At 46.3% G+C, this 22,384-nt stretch overlaps 2 protein-coding genes across 2 annotated transcripts in view; one reads left to right on the forward strand and one right to left on the reverse strand.

Annotated features, from left to right (window-relative positions):
• Positions 1-10,485, forward strand: part of LOC142665533 (polycystin-1-like) — an 87,556-nt gene extending 77,071 nt beyond the window's left edge. Inside the window, 5 exon segments of the mRNA XM_075845241.1 lie at positions 3,874-4,042; positions 4,123-4,410; positions 4,496-4,630; positions 6,435-6,710; positions 8,146-10,485. Of these exon segments, the coding sequence (XP_075701356.1) occupies positions 3,874-4,042; positions 4,123-4,410; positions 4,496-4,630; positions 6,435-6,710; positions 8,146-8,775 (1,498 nt within the window). The 3' untranslated portion in view covers positions 8,776-10,485.
• A 6,323-nt stretch (positions 10,486-16,808) lies between these two features.
• Positions 16,809-20,673, reverse strand: LOC142665534 (integrase/recombinase xerD homolog). Its single transcript, XM_075845242.1, has 2 exons — positions 20,631-20,673; positions 16,809-17,692 (listed from the first exon to the last, which is right to left on the reverse strand). Exons 1-2 carry the CDS (start codon positions 20,671-20,673, stop codon positions 16,809-16,811), a joined length of 927 nt encoding a protein of 308 aa, XP_075701357.1.
• Between the last annotated feature and the right edge of the window lie 1,711 nt (positions 20,674-22,384).

Below are 22,384 nucleotides of genomic sequence, written 5' to 3' on the forward strand. Positions count from 1 at the left end.
CACTTGTCATATGACACGTACCCCTAGCAGAAGTTGATCTTGCTTGTTTTTGTCTGGGGAACCATCACTGAAAATACAATAAGGCATTCCATGGTGCCCATTGTAATCAGTATACATGGCCTCCATTCTTTTCATGTCCTTAAGGCTTCATGCCCACTTCAGTCTTTTCTTCAGGGTGCTAGCCATTTTTCAGACGGCTAGCCCCCTGACCGATTCATTTCAATGGGGCCATGCACACTTCAGTTTTTTTGACGGTCCCGTTGCTCCGTTCCGACAAAATAGAGCATGCCCTACTTTGGTCCGAGATTCCGTGACCATGAGGCCAATGAAAGTCAATGGGGCCGTCAAAAAAACTGAAGGCACACGGAAGGCATCCGTGTGCCGTCCGTGTGTGATGGAGCCGTTGCCTAGTAACGGCCGGGCGGGCAGAGGTACACATACAGACAGATACTGCACTGCACTAATCGGCAGCCCCTTCTCTCTGTCAGCACTGATAGAGAGAAGAGGCTGCTGATTAGTGCTGGAACGCAGCAATATTAAGAAAAATAAGTTCACACGTACCCTGGCCGTTGTCTTGGTGACGCGTCCCTCTTCTGACATTTAGTCCGACCTCCCTAGATGACGCGACAGTCCATGTGACCGCTGCAGCCTGTGATTGGCTGCAGCGGTCGCATGGTCTGAAACGTCATCTCAGGAGGCCGGACTTGAGGAAGAAGCAGGCAAGCAGGGAGTTCTGGGTAAGTGGTAACTTTTTTTTTTTTTTTGTTTTTTTTTTTTAAAATGAACCATTAATCTTTATTGTGAGCGCCGCACATGGTACTCACTGTCCAGCGGTAGTCTCTCTCCAGGATGCTGAAAGAGTTAAAGGGCTGCAATGATCGGCAGTAACTCTTTCAGCACCCTGGACAGTGAGTACCGCTGGACAGGGAATAGCATGTGCGGCACTCACAATATCGTGCACATAGTGTAAACGGGTTTCAGTTTCCTCTCGGAAACGGAAACACGGAAGTGTACACAGAGTACACACGGGAAGCACACGGTTCCAATCACGGACAAACTGATCCATGAAAAACATCAGTGAAAATTGTGATGGAAGTGTGCATGAGGCCTTAGTCTTCGGGGTAATCCTGCTTCCATGAAATTTGTGGGAATCCAGGGTGTTCCCAAAAAGTGTAGAGAGGAAACTGGGATAAAAGGATTCTTCAGGTAGAATGCAGATGGATCCACAGGATGGAATCGGTTAGTCCGGCAGGAGTTAATGAGAATGTCAGTTTTGGCTGCTTTTTGTGAAGTGTAGAAGTATAATAGGAGTCCAGACCTCTCCATCATTGGCATAATGCAGCCCCTCTATTGTGTGGTGACCACAGACCGGCATTCAATTCTACCTGATCGTGTCACCCACACAAGTGAAGCATCACAGGGTGTCACATATATCCATCTAACATGTCCCGATAATGTGTGAGTTCTCGGAGACTGGTTTATTACTATCTATATGATGCCGCGTCCGCTCATGCGCTCACTGGATAAATGGTTTGTGAGATTTCTCTGCTGTAATGTCTCCTGATCAGGAGATCTGATCGCTCCTTTATGGTTACTGAGCTGTAGGGAAGCCATATTTGGTCCCCATGGTTACTCTATCTCACACGCCCAGCTCCTGCCCCTCTTACATAAGAGAATAGGTGGCGCTGAGCTCTCTAGCCGCGCCTGCCGTGCTCTTGATTGGATTCAGGGGGGTGTGAACAGGGAGGGGGCGTGGCTATGAGTATATAGCAGCAGCAATCCTGTATTCTGGTTGCCATTATCACACCTGTCCTGTTATGCTGCCAGTTTGCTCCCTGAAGAGCCAGTAAAAGAGGCTGGTGAAACATGTTGGAGCAGTGAAATGAATATAGGGACGATCCACCAGAATAGTATAGAAGCTCTGGGAGTCTGGAGGCCGCTCTTGTCAGAGCAAACCAGCAGCCTCCAACATACACAGAGGAAAGGACTACAACTCCCACACAAACAAGAGGACTTGTGATCAGGGTCCAGGCTAGTGTGGGAATTGTATAGATGTTAGTCGGTCCCTAGTGCACACAAACAGAAAGTGACACTAGTGGATACAGTCCTGAGACTCCAACTCTGGGCAGAATTGTATTTAAACACTCTGGTGTGAAAGTGTTTAATTTTCTTATATCTTTTTAAACAAATCCAATAAAGGTTACTTTTTAGATTTAGGCTGTGTTCACACAGAGTTTTTTGCAGGAGGAAAATTCTGCCTCAAAATTCCGTTTGGGATTTTGAGGCAGATTTTGTCCTTCCTGCACGCCGTTTGCCCCGATTTCCGCTGCGTTTTTCGCTCGCGCCCATTGAGTTCTACGGGCAAAAAACTCTGCGAGATACGCTTTCTCTGCCTCCCATTGACATTAATGGGAGGTCAGAGGCGTAACCGCGGGAAGATAGGAGGCATTTTTTGACGAGTTTTGCGGAGCGGTTTTCGCGCCAAAAAACTTGTCAAAATACTCCGTGTGAACAGGGCCTGGGTCACGTCCAGGGCCTGGGGAAGGGTCACGTCCTGCCACTATTGTATATTATTTAGCCCAGCAGGGCAATCGGCTAAGTGAACACTACTACAATCACTTAATAAGTACAATTCCTTTAGTCTTTAGGTCCAGGAGCTGTGGTCGGTAGCAGGTCTTGGATTTTGAAAAAATTAGATTGATCCTTGTATCTGACCTTATAATGACATATAACAATTTGTAACAAATTTACTACACAATCTTGTTACACACAGTAGTCCCCACCTACATATTTAGCAATATGTCTTTTCAATTATGTTTAAAGCAATGCTCAAAAAGTAGTCCCATACAAGAGACTATTTATAAGGTAACATATGCCAACAGCTGACAGTGTCTGTAATGGAGAGGGGTTAAAGGGCACCTGTCACCAGCATTTCACCTATTAAACCAGCAATACCTGGTGGTAGAGGGTGAAAAATCATTTCTATATAACCTATAATTGTCTTCTAAGTCGGCTCTGTAGCTTTAGTATTCAGTTATTTAGTGTTCCCGCACTGTATGCTAATGAGCAGAAAAGAGGCAAATCTTCATTCCTCAAGTCTTTCCGCGTTTCCCCGCCTCCTTACTTTTGATTGACAGCTCCTCGCCTTCCCCAGCACACAAAATCCTGCGCTTGTAAACTGATGTCCTCTTCTGGTGTGTGCGAACAAAGGGACGCCGGATTATTACGATAAAAGGCGCGAAATGTTTGCAGACCGTTATTTACAGTTGGAGGAGGTGTTTAGGAGAGGGGGTAACGGCAATGAACTTTTGATAGCAGCGGCCAGTGAGGGATAAGTAAAGTTCAATAGGTGAAATGCTGGTGACAGGTTCCCTTTAAGTTAGAAAAGTAGATTAGATTCTGTCAATGGCTGATTTTAATACTATTGAAAATAATGCTAAGGCTAGAAGGGGTGATATCATGTATCTGTTATACCTTTTATTCTTTAAAGGGGTACAAAACAACTAATTTTGACACTGGGGATTTCGGTTGACTACACATTGTATATAACAATGGCCATAAATAATCTATAGACTGCTTGAGTCCATGAGACCAAGGGCTCTCACCGTTTGGCTCAAAGAAGGAATTCCCAATATGTGGAACTATATGATATTTATGTGGCCTAATATATACCTTATTAGAGCATATGGACAGGGGGTTGTCTTTGTGATCCAACTACTTTTAGGATTCACTCTTGGATACAAACATCAGAAAACTGCGGGAAACTGTCCAATATGAACCTGGCCTTACTCAAATTTGGGTGGTAAAACAATAGTGGTTAAACTCTATGATGGAGGTCAAGTAGCACTGTAGTTAATTGTCATTTTTCTCCAGTGTGTTGGAAGTAGAGATAACCCAGTATCATAAGGATGTTCGCCTTCACATCTCCACTATTCTCCAACTCAATCTCTTACCTCATGGCACTGGAACTTCGAGACTGACTATCCTTCCATTCCACCTCTCGGAGCTGAGATATCGTATGAATCTGCCCATGGTACTGGCTGTGAGTATCTCAACTTAGATGCTAACTGATTATTACGTGTTACCAGTGTGGTTGACCAACCTATTTCCATTTTTCACCAGTTATCTTTTCTGCTGGCTGCCATATGCTTCTTATATCTGGAGCTAGCTGCCCTAAAAGATGTTCTTACTGGGAAGTCGTCTCTCTCTCCAGATTGGACACAAGTTATTATAGGCTTGACATCTGCAGCCACCGCATTTATACATTTCGGCAGAACCTGGCTGACAAAGTATGTGATAGACCAATATCAAGCAGAACCTTGGGCCTTTATCAGCCTATATGATGTAGCAATGCTATCACGTGTACAAGTAGCACTGTCTGCCTCTCTGTTGTTTCTTATCATGCTAAAGGTGAGGCGCCCAACTGTGATATTAGTTCACCGAAGTACTACAAATAGCCAAAATGGCAGATACATATTCATTTCTTGTTTTCAAGGTTTCTCAACAATTGCGGTTTGTACGGAGATGGTCAATTTTCGGAAAGACGTTTCAAAAGTTAAAGTGGGATCTATTGGGATGCGTGTTTTTTATCACAATTGTATTCCTTGCACTTATTCATTGTGTGAGTGTGGTAAGTGTAATTTATGTTATAAATTCAGGGACATCCCTTGTTCAGAAACCCTATTACGGCATATAGATGTCATAGAGGGGGGGTCCCCTGCTTGAGATCTTACTCTATGAGCCAGAATGGAGAGCCGCAATGTAAGAGCGCCTACCACTCTGGCGGACCCACCACATTACATATATTAATTTAAATGGCTAGAATGTAATGCTACATTTTCCCAGCAGAGGAAACAACCAGATGCGATTTCTACAGAAATAACAACTGTTTGTAGAGGTGTAATTTAAAGTTCCTGGGCTCCCAGTGCAAAATCTGTAACTAGGCCAACCTACTATGGGTCATTTATAATACTGGTCTCTTTTTATGCAGCCCCATCAGGCATCAGGCCCTGCATGCGGGGGTTGGTGAAGCTGGCTCCATGGTGATCAGTTTATCACTGGGCCGGCTTTTATTTAAAAAGTAGTTGTTTCCATGAGACAAACCCCAAAGGGTTCTCCAGAGACCTAAAATTATTAAGCATTGTTTGTGAAGTGTAAAATTAATTCATTTACTAATATACTTCTATTTTTCCAAACTTAACACATTCTCCAATAATGAGACTCCTTTAATGAGGAGTCACGTGGTCCAGGATGCAGTGTAGTTTCTTCCGATTTGTTGATGTAGCGTCCCAGCCGCACGTCACTGATAGCTGCCTCCTCCTCCTGCTTGTTGTTATGGAATTGCAAGTTGAGCGATTCCCCTAAGGCGGCTGGAGACTGCCGGGAGGGAGCGTGCAAATCTGCAACCTCAAATTCGTCTCAACTCTGATTGACAGAATCTAAGGCTACTCTAAGATTTTCGCCAGAGCCGACCGCAAGGTGGGATGGTCTTTGCTGCATAGAACGCAGGTTGGCTACGCAGAGTTCATTGTTGGATAAGAGGTGCACTGCAGGCAAACCTGAACAGGATAACCAGACAGCCAGAGGGTAAACAGAACGTCCAAAACAGTAAGCAAGTGGTTACCAGGTATAGCAGAGGTCAAAACCAGCCGTGTTCAGATAATCAGAATCGTTAACCACGGGTTATCCAAATACACGCCGAGGTCAATGTCCAAGAAGTCTAGAAGTCAAAGGTGAAGGGTATAGATAAGTAGCTTGATCAAAACGCCTGCAGACAGGAAATTCACAAGCAAAGCACAGGTGGAGGAAGCCAGGTATAAATACAACCCTACACCTAATAGGCAGAAGGACAGAGAAAAGAGATCGGCTCAAAGTAAAACATAACCGCCCAGAAGCTAGAACAGTAGTCATGGTGATCTTAAGGGAACAGGCGTTTTCCTAACACTTGTGTTGACATGTCACAATACAAGCGACTGTTTTGGGCTGTCCCTTTGAACGATTACAATACCTAAGCCAGCCTTTTTCTGCGTGCGTCACATCTCCCTACAATTGTAAGGCAGAGTAGATATTAGCGCAAGCGGAAAACAGCAGGCCGCATCGGGATGAGCAGAAAAAGGTAGGAGAGCAAATAAGTGATTTGTAGTTTTTCAGCGAGCGCTGAGACAGTAAGTCTTGCTTCATTCCCCGGGGAGAAACAAGTAATGACTTTTTGGAGGATCCATTACGTTTTTGGGATATTTCGGACAACCCAAGTTTACTTACATATATTAAGTTAAAAATGTTTTAGAAAACTTTTTTTTTTTTTACAAAATTAAGGTAATTTTTTTAGGATGAAATAACATGGTCTGAGAATGGGTAAACTTGTTGGATGTGTCCTTTTACCCCTGATGAACCTACGTAACATTACATTTGTCTTTGTTATTGTCTCCATTTAGGTATCTTATGTGAAAGGGCCCACAGTCTTTCTTCATAACCTTCGGCATGGTTTTGGCCTTCAGTTTATGCTAAAGTGCCTCCCCTTGGCTCAATTATGCCTTGCATTATTTCTGTTTGTGATGTGCAGAGGGATTTTATGTGGTTTATTACTTAGTGTTCATCGCAGTATTCGAGCCGAAAACTACCGCCCAACCTTGGAAGCTCAAGATCATGAGATGATCGATTTTCTTGTCAAAAGGTTTAAACTGTGGTTGGGAGTCAGCAAAGTAAAAGAGGTAAGGATCTTACTTATGATATCATTACCATATCATGTAACGCCCATGTGGATTTGATGACATAACAGCAGAAGTGAACTTACCTTAGTTGTCCTCTAGAATACAGATCCATTAGTATTGGTAATATTTCTGTGTTGTTGTGTTTTACACATAGTGTTTTATTAATAATCTAAAATATAAAGTGATGCTTATATTATTTTATGAAGATCAAGTGTAATCAAAGAAACAAGTTATCTGCCAGAACCACATTTTTGTCTTCTCTTGCCACATAATGTGGCAAATTTACCAAGACTGGCGTTTTAGCTATCTGATTCGCTAAGGAAAAGATTAAGAGGCGCACCCTTTTTAATAAATTTGTCGCATCTTTACGCTGGCCATAACCAACCATGATAGTTGTGGTGCAACAACCGTGGCCATGCGGCATCCATTGCTAAACCCCCCCCCCCCCCAATCGGACCCTTTGCATGCTCCAGCTCATACATATCGCCGAACATCATCAGGGTCTTATATGCAACGCAACCCTCAATGTCATCAGTGTTGTGTCACATATAACATCATAATGCTGCCCGCCGTTGGTATGTTGTATCAGCCGCGTCATTCTGAGGGGATTCAGAGGGGAGAAGAGTAGCGGTGAGATGAGCTTAATTTTTTACTTTATTAATTGAAGTGTCCAAAAGGGGTGATTAATGGGGGGGAGCACTGGTCTCTACCTTTTACGCACCACAGAGTGAAATCTACACCAACTATGAGCTGGCATGGATTTCCACTAAATTATAATACATTTGTTGGGCCTCTGTGTTCTCGCCCTCTTTTTTGAAGCTATTACTATTTCCACAAAAGTGGCTAGGGCGGCGTAAAAAGACCAAAAGTCGAAATTAGTGTCCTTTTGGGCGCAGAAAGGTTGATAAGTTCCCCCCAATGTACTCTCTGAGCCTTTCTCTCAATTTGCCATCCCAGAGCAGTTGTCCACTGGCAGTTTGAGCATGAAGAGCAAACCGATGTGAACAGAAGCCAGAAAGTAGTCCTTACAAGGTATCAGTCCACAGAGCGACAAAACCAGAGGAAATGGAATAAGAAATGTCACGGACAGGCCAAGGGTCAAATGCCTGGAGAAGAGCTTCTGGTGCAGATAAAATAAGGCATGCGACTGGTCAGACAATTTTGGGTTTGGTAACCAATAGTAATGACAAGCAGAAGAAGAAGCTAAGAGACGTAGGCTAACAATTAAACATCTTTCTGCTGCCTCATTATTTGAATTCATTTAGCATAGCTACCTCTTTAGGTGAATCATTCCAAAGTTTGACTGCTCTAACTGTAAAGAATTCTTTCCCATATTGATATCATGATTAAGATTAATAATAATTTATAAATTATACAACTCAAAATCATCATTTATACTTCTGTCCAAGTTATGTTATTTATTCTTTCTCTTTAGTATCGTCACTCTGTGAGATTTAAAGGTTTGGATTCTGGTTCCAAGAGATCTTCCACTGCACCATTCCTTGGTCAGTCCATGACTGTCCTGTCAAATCACATCTCTTCTTTCCAGCAACAAGATATGGTATCACCAACCAGTCCTAGACCTTTATTTTCACCTGGTCTAGCAGTTGATCAACTTCCCGCAGCAGTAACTGATCTACTGGACAGGATGGATAAAGTAACCGCTGTCCTCGGAGAAGTGTGTGTGTTGGAGCAAAAGTTGAAACTTTGGCAAACAATGCAACAATCTTACAAGGTTCCCCAAAAAGAAAATGTGTCGGCCCGAGATAGTCCTAAACAACTTTACCTGCCACGCGCCTACAGCACTTTTTCAGAGTCTGCTCTAGCTCGTCTAAAGTACAAGGGACCTATGTCAGATAACTACCGGATGTTTCAAAGGGTAACTCCAGAAAGTGGAGGTTTACCGGTATGCCCTGCTGGTTTGTGTAACAAAACCCTCCTGGCCATGAGAAGACCTCACAGTGAAGAAAGATCAGGTGTTCGTAAGCAAAATGAAGTTGTGATGAGGCCAATTCTACAGAAGCGTAAAGCCTGGGACTCAGAGAAGCCAGAAGATGCAACATAACAGACAGTATGCATGGTCTTATGAAGAAAGAGTTACACACATACATTACTCCCTCTTTGTCTGAAGTCTAGTTACACAACTCTACCCTCGCATGCTGCCACCGCTGTATATAAGTATCCACATGCCCTACCGATCAGAGGCAAAGGACAAATCTGGTCCCTGCTTTATCCAATGGTAGTTTTGACAACTTTCAGGGTACGGTGTATCTCCAGGCTGGTGTCAGAGTTTGGGGTATACAGCCTGGGATCCAGAGCACAATCCCTGTTACCAATGGAGGATGGGCGTGACCCTATAATCCTTCCCTTCTGTACACTTATGGTTAGAGGGAAACACTAAGGTCAATTTCAAATGTGCCGGTTGCGCTGCGGTTTGAATATTGTGATGTCATTTTATAAAACACCATTCGCACAATGTGGGCAAACAACCACATGGTAGTTGGTAATTGGGTCATTCTGCATAAACCTGAGCATGCCCCATATGTAGCAGTACTGACATAGATTTACTACGTTTTATACCCTTGTCTTAAATATTGGGTTCTTTACCCTGTACCTTATATTCAAATAAGATCGCGGTTTACCCTAAACACAGGAAAACATCTCAATTCACTTTTATTGGTAATGACAGGAGTCCATAACTTTACAGTCCTTAATTCAAACACGCTCGAAGGCCACCAGCCACGTCTTCTCATGGAATTGATCTTATTTTGACATTTCATGGCTACCATGGGTGGTAATTCATGCTGTACCTTCCATAGAAGAACTAAGAAATGTGAGAAAATCATGTTCTAAATAATAAGGCTTTTGGATAATGCCATTTCTGGAACAAAACTAATATGCCTTTAAACCTTTGACGTCATGGATATAGTAGATACATAGTAATGCATAGTTTACAGGGCCCAATGAAGGGGGTGTTTTTTGTTTTTAACACCTTCTCCCCCTATGACGTAATGTACATTTACGTGTGATCCCTTGCGGTTGTATTATACAGCCAATATCTTGCTATAACTCTGATCCCGGCCATTTAAACCCTTTGATTCCACAGTCAATTTTTACAGAGGGAGGGTACTCACTCTGTCAGCCCCCTGTGATGCAATCGCAGGGGGCCGATGGGCTGTTATAGCAGCCGGGGACCTAAGAATAGCCCCCAGATCTGCTGTCCTGGCTCACCTATTAGGCCCTACGAGAAAGCCTAATAGAGAAATTAAATGCTTAAAAATATTAATAAAAAGAATAAAGCGAAAAACTCCTTTTTTGCCTGATAAAAAAAATGCTTTAGGCCTCATGCACACGACCGTAGCCATGTGCACGGCCATGATTTTCGGGTCTGCCGGCCACGAAGTGACAGCCGCGAGCCGCCCGCAAATCGCGGGCCGTGCACATGGCCGCGTCCATTATTTTCTATGAGTCTGGACCGCTGAACACGGCCGTAATAAGACATTTCCGTTCTTTCTGCGGTCCGGGCTCCTCTTCCATGCACGGACAGTGAAAACCACAGTCATGTGCATGGCCCCATAGGAATGAATGGGGCCGCAATTCTCCCGTGGATTTTCGGGGGAATTGCGGCTGCAAAAGCACGTTCGTGTGCATGAGGCCTTATTTTGCAAATAACTATCTAGAAAAAGTACACATAATTGATATCACTACGTACATAACGACCCGAACTATAAAATTATCACATTAAAAACAATGCCAGAGTTTCTGTTAGGGTATGTGCACACACACTAATTACGTCCGTAATTGACGGACGTATTTCGGCCGCAAGTACCGGACCGAACACACTGCAGGGGGCCGGGCTCCTAGCATCATAGTTATGTACGATGCTAGGAGTCCCTGCCTCTCTGCAGGACAACTGTCCCGTACTGTAATCATGTTTTCAGTACGGGACAGTAGTTCCACGGAGAGGCAGGGACTCCTAGCATCGTACATAAGTATGATGCTAGGAGCCCGGCTCCCTGCACTGTGTTCGGTCCGGGACTTGCGGCCGAAATACGTCCGTCAATTACGGACGTAATTAGTGTGTGTGCACATACCCTTATTTGTTCTTCCCGCATCATAAAAAAATGAATAAAAAGTGATAAAAAAATCAAGCTCTGTCGACAGAAAAATAAAAAAAGTTATTATTTCATTTATACTGCAAAGTAAACGCCGTAAAAACCAAACTCAGAAACAAAAGGCAGAAATGCTGTTTTTGGGTTGGGGGAAGTTATTCATTAATAGTTTTTTTGTTTGGTATTTTGTACAATGTATGTGATATTTTTCAAATAAACAATGATATTTAAAAAAAAAAAATGATCCTGTGGATATATCATAAATGTCCCTCGTGGGAAAACACCTTTAATAAATTTTTTGACTGCTAACAACTAAAGGCTTGATCTAATTTCTTATCAGATTTCTTAAATGATCCTGATACTGAGATTGTTATTGGGTAGGATTTTGTAATAAAAATGTTTCATGATTTGGAACACTGAAGCTTAAACATAGTGGATGATATTTAATAATGATCTTTATCTTTCCGGGTACTGATGCCGACTTTTATCTAGTATCTAAGTTTTATGACCAAGATCTTCAGACAAGTGGCACCACAGAAAGAGAGACGGAGCAGCAGCGCCCACTAAAGCCCTGCAACCTCTTCCCTGCAGTACCCAAGACGGCTATGTCCATAAGGGTATGTTCACACGGCCTATTTTCGGCCGTTTTTTGGGCCGTAAACACCCGAAAAATGGCCGAAAAATTGGAAGCAGAATGCCTCCAAACATCTGCCCATTGATTTCAATGGGAAAAACGGCGTTCTGTTCCGACGGGCCGTTTTTTTGCGCGGCCGTTTTTCAAAAAGAAAAGAACTGCAGGTCACTTCTTGGGACGTTTTTGGAGCCATTTTTCATTGACTTTCTAGAAAACAGCTCCAAAAATGGCCGTGAAAATCGCGAGTGGCTTAAAAAACGTCTGAAATTCAGGAGCTGTTTTCCCTTGAAAACAGCTCTGTATTTTCAGACGTTTTTGACTCCGCATGTGAACATACCCTAAGGCTGGGTTCACACACCCTATTTACAGACGTAATTCGGGCGTTTTAGCCTCGAATTACGTCCGAAAATACGGCTCCAAAGCGTCGGCACACATCTGCCCATTCATCTGAATGGGTTTTACGATGTTCTGCGCCAACGGTCATTTTTTTTACGCCCCGCTGTCAAAAGGCGCGCGTAAAAATGACGCCCGCGTCAAAGAAGTGCCTGCCACTTCTTCAGACGTAAATGGAGCCGTTTTCCATTGACTCCATGGAAAAACAGCTCCAATTACGTCCGTAATGGACGCTGCGAAAAACGCCTGCACATGACATTACGTCTGAAATTAAGGAGCTGCACCGTAATTTCAGCCGTAATGGACGCTGCCGTGTGAACATACCCTAAATGTTCGGCTGTTCTTGGTACTGCAGCTCAGCCCATCAAGTGAATGAGGCTGAGCTGCAGTATCAGACATAGTTACTTTTGTTTGGATATAGCTGTATCAGGTACTGCAGTGGGGCCACGGTGCTTCAGTAAGTGCGCTGCCCCTACGTTTTCCCGATCCTGGGATTTGCTTCCTATCATCTTACATTGATGGCCTTTCCTAAGAATAGGCTACGGATTCAATCCAATCCTTGATCACCCCTTCACGTCAGTACCTTTGAGTGACGTTAAGGGTATGTTCACACGGCAGGAGAAAACAGCCCCATCATTTCAGCCGTAACGGCATGTGCAGGCGCTTGAACGCCGCGTCCATTACGGACGTAACTGGAGCTGGTTTTCCATGGAGTCGGCTCCATTTACGTCTGAAGAAGTGACATGACACTTCTTTGGCTCGGGCGTCTATTTACGCGCCGTCTTTTGACAGCGATGCGTAAATATACGCCTCGTGTGAACAGACAAACGTCAGCCTATTGCTTTCAATGGGCAAATGTTTGTCAACGCTTTCAAGCCGTATTTTCGGACGTAAAACGCCCAAATTACGTCCGTAAATAAGCCGTGTGAACATACCCTAATTATTTAGTGCTCTGCTATAATCAGTGTGTAAGGAGTGTGAGGTTTTCTTAAAGGGAAAACTGTCAGCAGCATTTCACCAACTCAACTCTCCTCACCCCTCGCCGGCCGCTGCTGTCAAAAGTTTGTTGCCGCTATCTTCTCTCCTAAACTCCTCCTCCGATCGTAAATAACGGTCTGCAAACTTTTTGCGCCTTTTATAGTAATAATCTGGCAGTCTCGTTCATTCCACTTCTTATGCCTGCCCACCGCCGAAAACTGGCCCGCCCTGAATGCTGAAATCTTGTCTGAGATAGCGCAAATGCGCTCGTCATGTATGGTCCAGCACCCTTCCCTGCTTTGTCTGGGCCTCCAATCTAGTTACTGCGCATGCGCCACTATGATGTCCCGTTGTGCGCACGCACCACAACAGAACAACAATGCGCAAGCGTGGGATTTCGTGTGTGCTGGGGGCAGCGAGGAGCTGTCAATCAAAAGTAATCAGGCGGGGTTAACGCGGAAAGTCTTGAGGAATGAAGATATGACTTTTTTTTATGCTCATTAGCATACGGTGCGGGAACACTAAAAACGTAATACTAAAGGTACGGAGCTACTTACAAGATAATTATAGGTTACATATAAATGATTTTTCACCATCTTCCACCAGGAATTGCTGGTTTAATAGGTGAAATGCTGGTGACAGGAAGTGGCGTAGCTATAGGGGTCGCAGCAGTCACAATTGCGACTGGGCCCCGAAGCCAGGGGGCCTGAGGCCCCCCACACCACATCAACAAAAAGTTACTATAGTAACTGGGGCCGTGGGCCCCTGTTACTATAGTAACTACAGTACTTACCTTCCTGCTTCCGAAGCGCAGCGGATGTCCTGACGTCACAGCACTGTGCGCCGCGCACAACATCCTGATCCTGGACAGAGTAGAGGAGGGTAAGTTTAATATCCCTGTCTGCTGAAGCTGAGTGGCGGGGTCCGTCTCCCGGGACCCCCACCAATCAGCTGTTTTGAAGGGGCCACAGCGCTCGTACGAGAGCTGCTTCCCCTTCATTCCGATCACTTGCTCACACTGTGAATCCGTGTCGGCGATTCATATAGTGAGCGAGTAGGGGAAATGAAGGGGAAGCTGCTCTCGTACGAGCGTTGCGGCCCCTTCAAAACAGCTGATTGGTGGGGGTCCCGGGAGACGGACCCCTGTAAGGGGGTGATACTGCCCTTTTAAATTGAACTGTCTTCCCTGTGCATCTTTCATGTTTAGTGGTACTTTTATAAGGTGTGCACGTGCTAAACCCTTAGTAACAACTTTAAACATTAAAAACACATCATTCTTAAATTGGCAAGTAAATTGTGGCATGCGCCACGATTTATTAAAAACACATTAACCATAGGCAATACAGCGCAAGAGGAGCCTGACTTCAATCGCGACACGGCACTCCCTGAGCTGGGGCCCGCCTGCCCCCAGCTCGCATCCTGTAAACAAGGACAGCCGTGCCCCCTGCCACGGCTGTCCCCCCAGGCAGCCGTCGGACCGTCGTCCGGCTTTCGTGACTGCCCAGGCCCAAAACATCCTGGGGACCTGCCGTATAACTAGTGTCCCCCCACGTGCGAGTTCACCCCGCCGTATAACTAGTGGTAACTCGCCCTGGTCCACCACCGAAACCGCTCTTAGGAGGAGTGCAGTGCCACGATCCGCCCTGGCTTTACATCACATCGCATTACATAGCATAACATAGCATAACATACCCTAGCCTACCGTAACGTAGCATAACCTAACATAACATAACATTATTTCTAACAAGGGAGGGTTGGGTGGGTCTTTTCTTCTCCTGGTAAGTAATGTCTTACCTCTCTGCTTTCTGTACTTATAAACCCTTATCCTGCTCCCCCTCCCCTATCCTCATTACTTATGCGCTCCTATAGTTCTTTCCACTATCACTCCCCTTTCTCCACTTATCTCACAGTGAACAATGAGTTCACCCTCCCCCTCCAGCCATGCTGGTGCCATTGGCCATGTGGCCAGCACCATTTTATATCCCTTGCTTCCTATAACCACCCTCATCAGGGACGCCCTGGCCCACCTTATGCTTCCTCGGGCCTAGTCGTCCCTTGTCCTAAATAAGGTGTGCACGTGCTAAACCCTTAGTAACAACTTTAAACATTAAAAACACATCATTCTTAAATTGGCAAGTAAATTGTGGCATGCGCCACGATTTATTAAAAACACATTAACCATAGGCAATACAGCGCAAGAGGAGCCTGACTTCAATCGCGACACGGCACTCCCTGAGCTGGGGCCCGCCTGCCCCCAGCTCGCATCCTGTAAACAAGGACAGCCGTGCCCCCTGCCACGGCTGTCCCCCCAGGCAGCCGTCGGACCGTCGTCCGGCTTTCGTGACTGCCCAGGCCCAAAACATCCTGGGGACCTGCCGTATAACTAGTGTCCCCCCACGTGCGAGTTCACCCCGCCGTATAACTAGTGGTAACTCGCCCTGGTCCACCACCGAAACCGCTCTTAGGAGGAGTGCAGTGCCACGATCCGCCCTGGCTTTACATCACATCGCATCACATAGCATAACATAGCATAACATACCCTAGCCTACCGTAACGTAGCATAACCTAACATAACATAACATTATTTCTAACAAGGGAGGGTTGGGTGGGTCTTTTCTTCTCCTGGTAAGTAATGTCTTACCTCTCTGCTTTCTGTACTTATAAACCCTTATCCTGCTCCCCCTCCCCTATCCTCATTACTTATGCGCTCCTATAGTTCTTTCCACTATCACTCCCCTTTCTCCACTTATCTCACAGTGAACAATGAGTTCACCCTCCCCCTCCAGCCATGCTGGTGCCATTGGCCATGTGGCCAGCACCATTTTATATCCCTTGCTTCCTATAACCACCCTCATCAGGGACGCCCTGGCCCACCTTATGCTTCCTCGGGCCTAGTCGTCCCTCGTCCTAAATAAGGTGTGCACGTGCTAAACCCTTAGTAACAACTTTAAACATTAAAAACACATCATTCTTAAATTGGCAAGTAAATTGTGGCATGCGCCACGATTTATTAAAAACACATTAACCATAGGCAATACAGCGCAAGAGGAGCCTGACTTCAATCGCGACACGGCACTCCCTGAGCTGGGGCCCGCCTGCCCCCAGCTCGCATCCTGTAAACAAGGACAGCCGTGCCCCCTGCCACGGCTGTCCCCCCAGGCAGCCGTCGGACCGTCTTCCGGCTTTCGTGACTGCCCAGGCCCAAAACATCCTGGGGACCTGCCGTATAACTAGTGTCCCCCCACGTGCGAGTTCACCCCGCCGTATAACTAGTGGTAACTCGCCGTGGTCCACCACCGAAACCGCTCTTAGGAGGAGTGCAGTGCCACGATCCGCCACCAAAAAAGGTAGGCTCCTCTGCCGATCTTACCTTTTTTACCCCATAAAAACTCCTTTCCACCAGTCCTCCAGTCCTTCCTGCAGATTGTTGTTAAATATGTCCAGTCCCACATCAGATAAGTGTACGCCATCATTCCTGTACATTCCTTGGCACCCAAAATCAATGTCCTTGTGCTGAATAAAAACTCCTTCCGTCTCCACCATAAAGTCCTTCATGGCCTTGTTGACCTTCTTTCTCACCTTTTCAATGGCCACTGTTGATGTTGCCCCCATCCAACTCCGCCTTTGGATAATTTCTGACCACAAAAACTTTACCCCCGGCCACCTTTCTTTCCATACAGCAACATACACCTTCATCTTGTTAACTAGTACCCAAGCTTTGGTACTAGTCAAGTCGTTCCCCCCGGTATGTATCACGATCACCTGCGGGCACCCCCCTTCTGCCGCTTCCTCCACCAGCTTTCTCATCTGGAGCCATCGAAGACCATGTCTCCTGAACCACTTTACCTTGACACTGTCGCTCGGCAGGCCTAGTTGTAATCCATACGGTCTCATCCTTGCCCTCTCCCCGGCCCAGTACACGAAGGAGTGTCCAATCACCCATACGCTTTTTTCCTCTGTGGGAGAGACAACATACAAACATTAATATGGCAATGGACGAATATAAGTGCGGAAGGCATTGGATTTCCATCTCCCCAAACGCTTAATGGTCCCCTCATCTGATCCCGCCGCTGCTGCTTCTGATGCCGCCCCAATTCTGAAAGAATGTGAACCAATTCTGTCTTTTCCTAGCCCCGCTGCCGACGCTGTCCTCTTAAGTATCTGACAAAACTGGAACCTGGACAGGGCACTACCATCCCTGTGCTTAAGGAAAGCTCCTACCTCTGCTCCTCGTGAGACCAAATAATCCTTTACTGCCCCCACTGGACAAATTGGCCCCCCTTTTCTTAGCATAGTCACCCATGCCCCTTTCCCGTTTTGATCAGTCTTGGACTTTCTGATAAGGCACTTAACAGTTGCGTCATCCCATTTTGTGTCTTCGAGCTGTAACCCATCTTTACCCTTCTTTGAAGTGGACACCAATTCCCCTAACCTGAAAGCACCTGCAAAAGCCAATGTGAATGCAGCTTTAAATAGCAGCACTTCGTGCCTGTCTCTACATATGGCCCCCAATGCTGCCACCAGCCTCTTTACTCTGCCTGAGTCCAATGGCTCCCTCTTGTCTACTCCTCGCGGCTGTGCCCTTGACCAACCCTTCAACACCCGTCTAATTGCAAAAACCTTTGTAGGATCCTCCTCCCCTCTTAACTTTGTAATAAATGATACTGCCGCCACCAAGGTGGCGGCCCTACCTTTTGCTGCGCCATCCCTCCACATGTTACCCAGCAGCTTCCATAAACACTGCACCGGACTCCCGCCTTCGTTCCTCCTGAAAACCTCCCACTTCTTCCATTCTTTCATGTATGTCTTCCATGTGTTTGGCGCCAACGATTTTTCCACCAGTTTTTCTAGACTTGGGTCAGCACCTGCCAAATATTGTTAGGGCACACATATCCTGTTCGCTCCGCATTTGGTACTAATTGGAAAAATAACTCCCACTTCCCCCTTGACAAAGCATCGGCAATCGAGTTATTGACCCCTGGGACATGTTCAGCTCTGAAGTTGATATTCCACTCAGTGGCGTAACTACCGCCGTAGCAGCAGTAGCGGCTGCTACGGGGGCCGCGGCATGAGGGGGCCCGTGTCGCCCGCCGGCACGGGCCCCCACCATGTCCGGAGGCTCCGCTAGCAGCCGCTATGGCTGCTACAGCGGGACGCCACTGAACACTACGGCAGAGCAGGGAGGTATCTCCCCGCTCTGCCATTAACTGGTTCCCGACCGCTGGCTGTATTTTTACGGCCAGCGGTCAGGGACGGGTCCTTAAAACCCGAGCCATAGACTTTCTACGGCTCGGGTTTTAACTTGCTGCCCGCGCGATCGGGCAGCTGAATGTCGGGTCTCCGGCTGTCAGTGACTGCCGGGGACCCTGAGGAGAGGATAGAAGCAGCTTTCGCTGCTTCTGTCTTCTCTGATCACTTGTACACAGCGCTGAATGCGCGCTGTGTACAGGAATAGAGACAGCAGCAGCGGCGCTGTCTCTATTCCTCCCGGTGATCATGTGACTAGTCACATGATCGCCGGGTGCCGTTAGTGGCAGACTGATGCTCGGTCTTACTAGACCCAGCACAGCCCTATTAGTGACAATCGTCACTATGAGAGGGCTGATTTCCCCTGTAACTGGGGCTGCTGTGCAGCTCCAGTTACAGTGGAAAAGATGGTGTAAAATAAAGAAAAAAAATATATAAAGTTCCCCAAAGGTCTTCTTTGACCTTTGGGGGACAGACCACAGTAATAAAAAAAGAATAAAGTAAAGTGCAAAAAAAATGTAAATAATAAATACACATAAAATACCCACGCCAAAAAAAAAACGTTCCCCCCCGCCAATCATTGTTGTAACGCTAGCGCTGACCCAATTACCCTAATATAGACATGTAATATATAAAAATTTACGGTAGACAATGACTATCACAAATAAAAGGTCTATTTTAGTGTAAAACTATGTTATTACCCCCAAAAAAATAGCTGAAATGTAAAAAAGCTTACTTTTTTACTATTATTTTCAAACTTTATGAATAAAAATTCTAAAATAGCAAAAAAGGTGTGTATAAAAACGATAAAAAATGAAACCTGCATTGTCTACGGAAAAAACGTCGCAAAAATCACGTCGTTAGCCCAACAAATAAAAAAGTTATAGCCATTTAACTAACACGTGCTAAAAATGGCTAAACGGTGTCTGGTCCTGAAGGCGCAAAATAGAGCAAAATACATGTATTCCCCCCCCCCCCTCTCCACAGGACATGTATCCCCTCTCCACAGGATCTCCACAGGACATGTATCCCCTCTCCACAGGATCTCCACAGGACATGTATAGGGGATAGTCAGAGGTTTGTCATGGAGAAGTTCAGGGGACTTTCAGTCCCCCGTTCTCCCTATCGCTGCCAGCGATCACTCATGTATCCCCTATCCTGTGGATAGGGGATACATGTATTTTGTAGGACACACTGTAGGTCGCATTTTTTTGGGAGGGGGGACGCTGTATGGCGTTCCCTACAGGGGGATGTATGGCGCTATCTACAGAGGGGGGGCTGTATGGCGTTATCTACAGGGGGGGGCTGTAAAAAAGGCACTATCTACAAGGGGGGGGGGGGTTGTGTGACACCCAGGGGAGGGGGGCCCCAGTCAAAAGTTTGCTATGGGGCCCAGTCTTTCCTAGTTACGCCCCTGATTCCACTCCATGCACTTCCCTACCAAATGCCTTAACAGTGCCAACACAGGGGGGGAGCTACTGGATAGATTGTTCACGGCCGACACCACACTCATATTGTCTGTCCAAAAAATTACCCACCTGTTCCTCAACTGTTTCTTCCATAGTTCCACTGCTACCACTATTGGGAATAGTTCCAGCAATGTCATGTTCCTCAACCACCCCTTTTCTGCCCACCCGTCTGGCCACACCCCTGCACACCACTTTCCGTCAAAAAAGGATCCAAAGCCAACTGACCCTGAAGCGTCTGAGAACAATCTCAACTTCTGATTGGAGCATGGTTCCCGTAGCCAAACCCGCACTCCATTAAATTTCACCAAGAAACTCTCCCAAACCTGCAGATCGTCTCTTAATGCCCTTGTTATTCTAATTTTATGTTGTCCTGCCTTCACTCCTGCCGTGCTTAACTGTAAACGCCTGGAAAATACTTTGCCCATAGGAATCACCCTACATGCAAAATTAAGGGAACCCAGCAGCGACTGCATCTTTCTTAATGTCACCTTCCCGCTGGTTTTTACCTCCTTTACCTCGTCCAACAATGCTTTTACCTTCTCGACAGGTAACCTACATTGGCCTCCCAATGAGTCTATTTCTATGCCTAGATATGACAACTTTGTTACTGGCTCCACTGTCTTTTCTTGTGCTATGGGGACCCCCAAATCCTGCAGTAGAGCTATAAACTTCTGTAACATTACCTGGCAAATTTCTGACCCTGCTGGTCCTACTAACAAAAAATCATCCAGGTAGTGGGCAATTGTCTCCCTCCCGCACACCTGCTGCAAACACCAATGCAAAAACGAACTGAATGCTTCAAAATACGCGCATGAAATGGCGCAACCCATGGGTAAACATTTTTCTACAAAAAACTTTCCCTTGAAACAACACCCGGTGTATTTAAAACTCTTCGGATGCAATGGTAACAATCTAAAAGCGGATTCAATATCTACTTTGGACATCAATGCCCCCTTTCCACATCCTCTTACTTTTTCTACCGCTGACTCAAATGACTGATAATGTACCTCGCTTACTTCCTTCCCTATTGCATCGTTAACTGACCCCCCTCTTGGGTAAGACAGGTGCTGAATAATCCTGTACTTACCCTCTACTTTCTTGGGGACCACTCCCAACGGTGATACCACCATGCCCTCGACCGGTGGAGCATCAAAAGGCCCCTCTATTCTCCCTAAACCTACCTCCTTCCACAACTTCTCCTCCAACACTCCTGGTAATACATCAGCCGATCTCAAGTTTCTAAATTTTTTGGACCCTTGCACCTCCCCCTCAACAGGTAATTTAAAACCAAACTTAAACCCCTCCTCCAAAAATCCTGCTTTTTCCCTATCGGGATAAAGCTTTAGCCACTCACTTAGCCTGTTTATGTTCACTGGTGACTGCGCCTTTTGCAAACCCGCGAAAGGAATTACTGGGTTTACCTTCAAATTTTTTCCCCCCGCACTCCACCTGGGGATGCCCTGCCCCATATTTTGAGCACGCGTGTCTAAATCTACATGCAAACCCCCGATTACAGTTCCTTTCGTTATATGCCCAACAAACCATTCTGCCCTTGCTGACTTCGTTGGGCCCCTTGGCCCCTGTTCCCACCTGAGTCCTCTCTCTCCCCATCAATCTGGACCATAAATCCAAATCCTTCTGGCCAAAACTCAAAATCTTACTTCCTACCATCTTTTTCCTAAAGGCCCTGTCGTACTCCAACCAACCCTGACCCCCGTAAAACGCATGCGCATCAACCACCAAGTCCATGTACTTTAAGATGTTGATGCATTGCTCAGGTCTGGATTCTACCCATACACTGGCGTAAACTAGGAAACCCTTGATCCACTCCACAATGGTCCTCCACTGTTTCCTATCTGACTGACCACTTCTCTCCTCCTTTGCCGCTACCGCTTCCCTTGATAAATCAAAAATATCTATGTACTTCCCTTCCCTAATACGTTTCAAGACTTTCTGTGGCAAATGTGCATATGTTGGGGACAATGAGCATGCGTAAGTATCCTGACCGCCCGCCGCTAACACTTTTTCCACTAATGACCTATTCATAGCCTGACCCCCTGCCCTTCCTTCTCCTGAGTTACCTTTACTTTTTGCTGCCTTCAAACATTTTCTTAAAACTTTAAGCATCCTGCCCTCGCTGCTGGTATCCTCCCCCTCTGACCACAAGTCCCCTTCAGATGAATCGGAATCAGACTCACCAAGCTGCTGGACCTCCAGGGCTCCCCTCTCACCATGACCGCCTTCTACGTTGCTGCTGCCCGTTATCTTCGTCCGACCTCCGTCAGCTGCTTGTTGTGGTCGATCGCTGCTCTGTTCTCTGCAATGACAAACACTGTGCGAGTATATGTTGCCTGATACATTTCTATCACCCCATGGGCCCATATTAGCCCCGGTTTGCCCCTGTTGTTGGGAACTATACTCAAGGTTGGAGCTTTGGCCCCACCAAGGGTTGGGAGGGGGCCATAAGGGGGGAATGGGTGGGTTATTAACCTGGTGAGCGTTTAGCATGCCCGTCGGGGCACCTTGAAAATTGCCCTCCCCTTGAACATGTGTCCCATTGAACGGGTAAAAACCCTGTTGTGAGGTGCCCGGGAAAATACGTGGGGCGGGGGGGTGGGATGTGTACAAACTGTTAAGGGCAGGGTTAGCTGGGTAAAATAGGGCTGGAGGGGGAGCCCAATTAGGGTAAGGGGCGGGTGGTTGAGAACATACAGGGGCGGGGGCCCCCACCCACCTGGCCGTACCTGAGGAAGGGGGGGGACCGGAGGTGGCGGAGGACGGGAGAGATGTGCTGGGGGGGTTATACTGTGTTGGGGAAACGCTGAGGGCAGATAGCGTAGC

Source organism: Rhinoderma darwinii, chromosome 13, assembly GCF_050947455.1.
Source record: "Rhinoderma darwinii isolate aRhiDar2 chromosome 13, aRhiDar2.hap1, whole genome shotgun sequence".
NCBI classification, from domain to species: Eukaryota; Metazoa; Chordata; class Amphibia; order Anura; family Rhinodermatidae; genus Rhinoderma; species Rhinoderma darwinii.

Coding starts and splice junctions, on each gene's coding strand:
- LOC142665534 (XM_075845242.1), bottom strand. CDS start 20,673: ATGGTGGTATCACCGTTGGGAGTGGTCCCCAAGAAAGTAGAGG. Junction 17,693..20,630: donor GGTCCCCAAGAAAGTAGAGG/GTAAGTACAGGA, acceptor AATATTTGGCAG/GTGCTGACCCAAGTCTAGAA.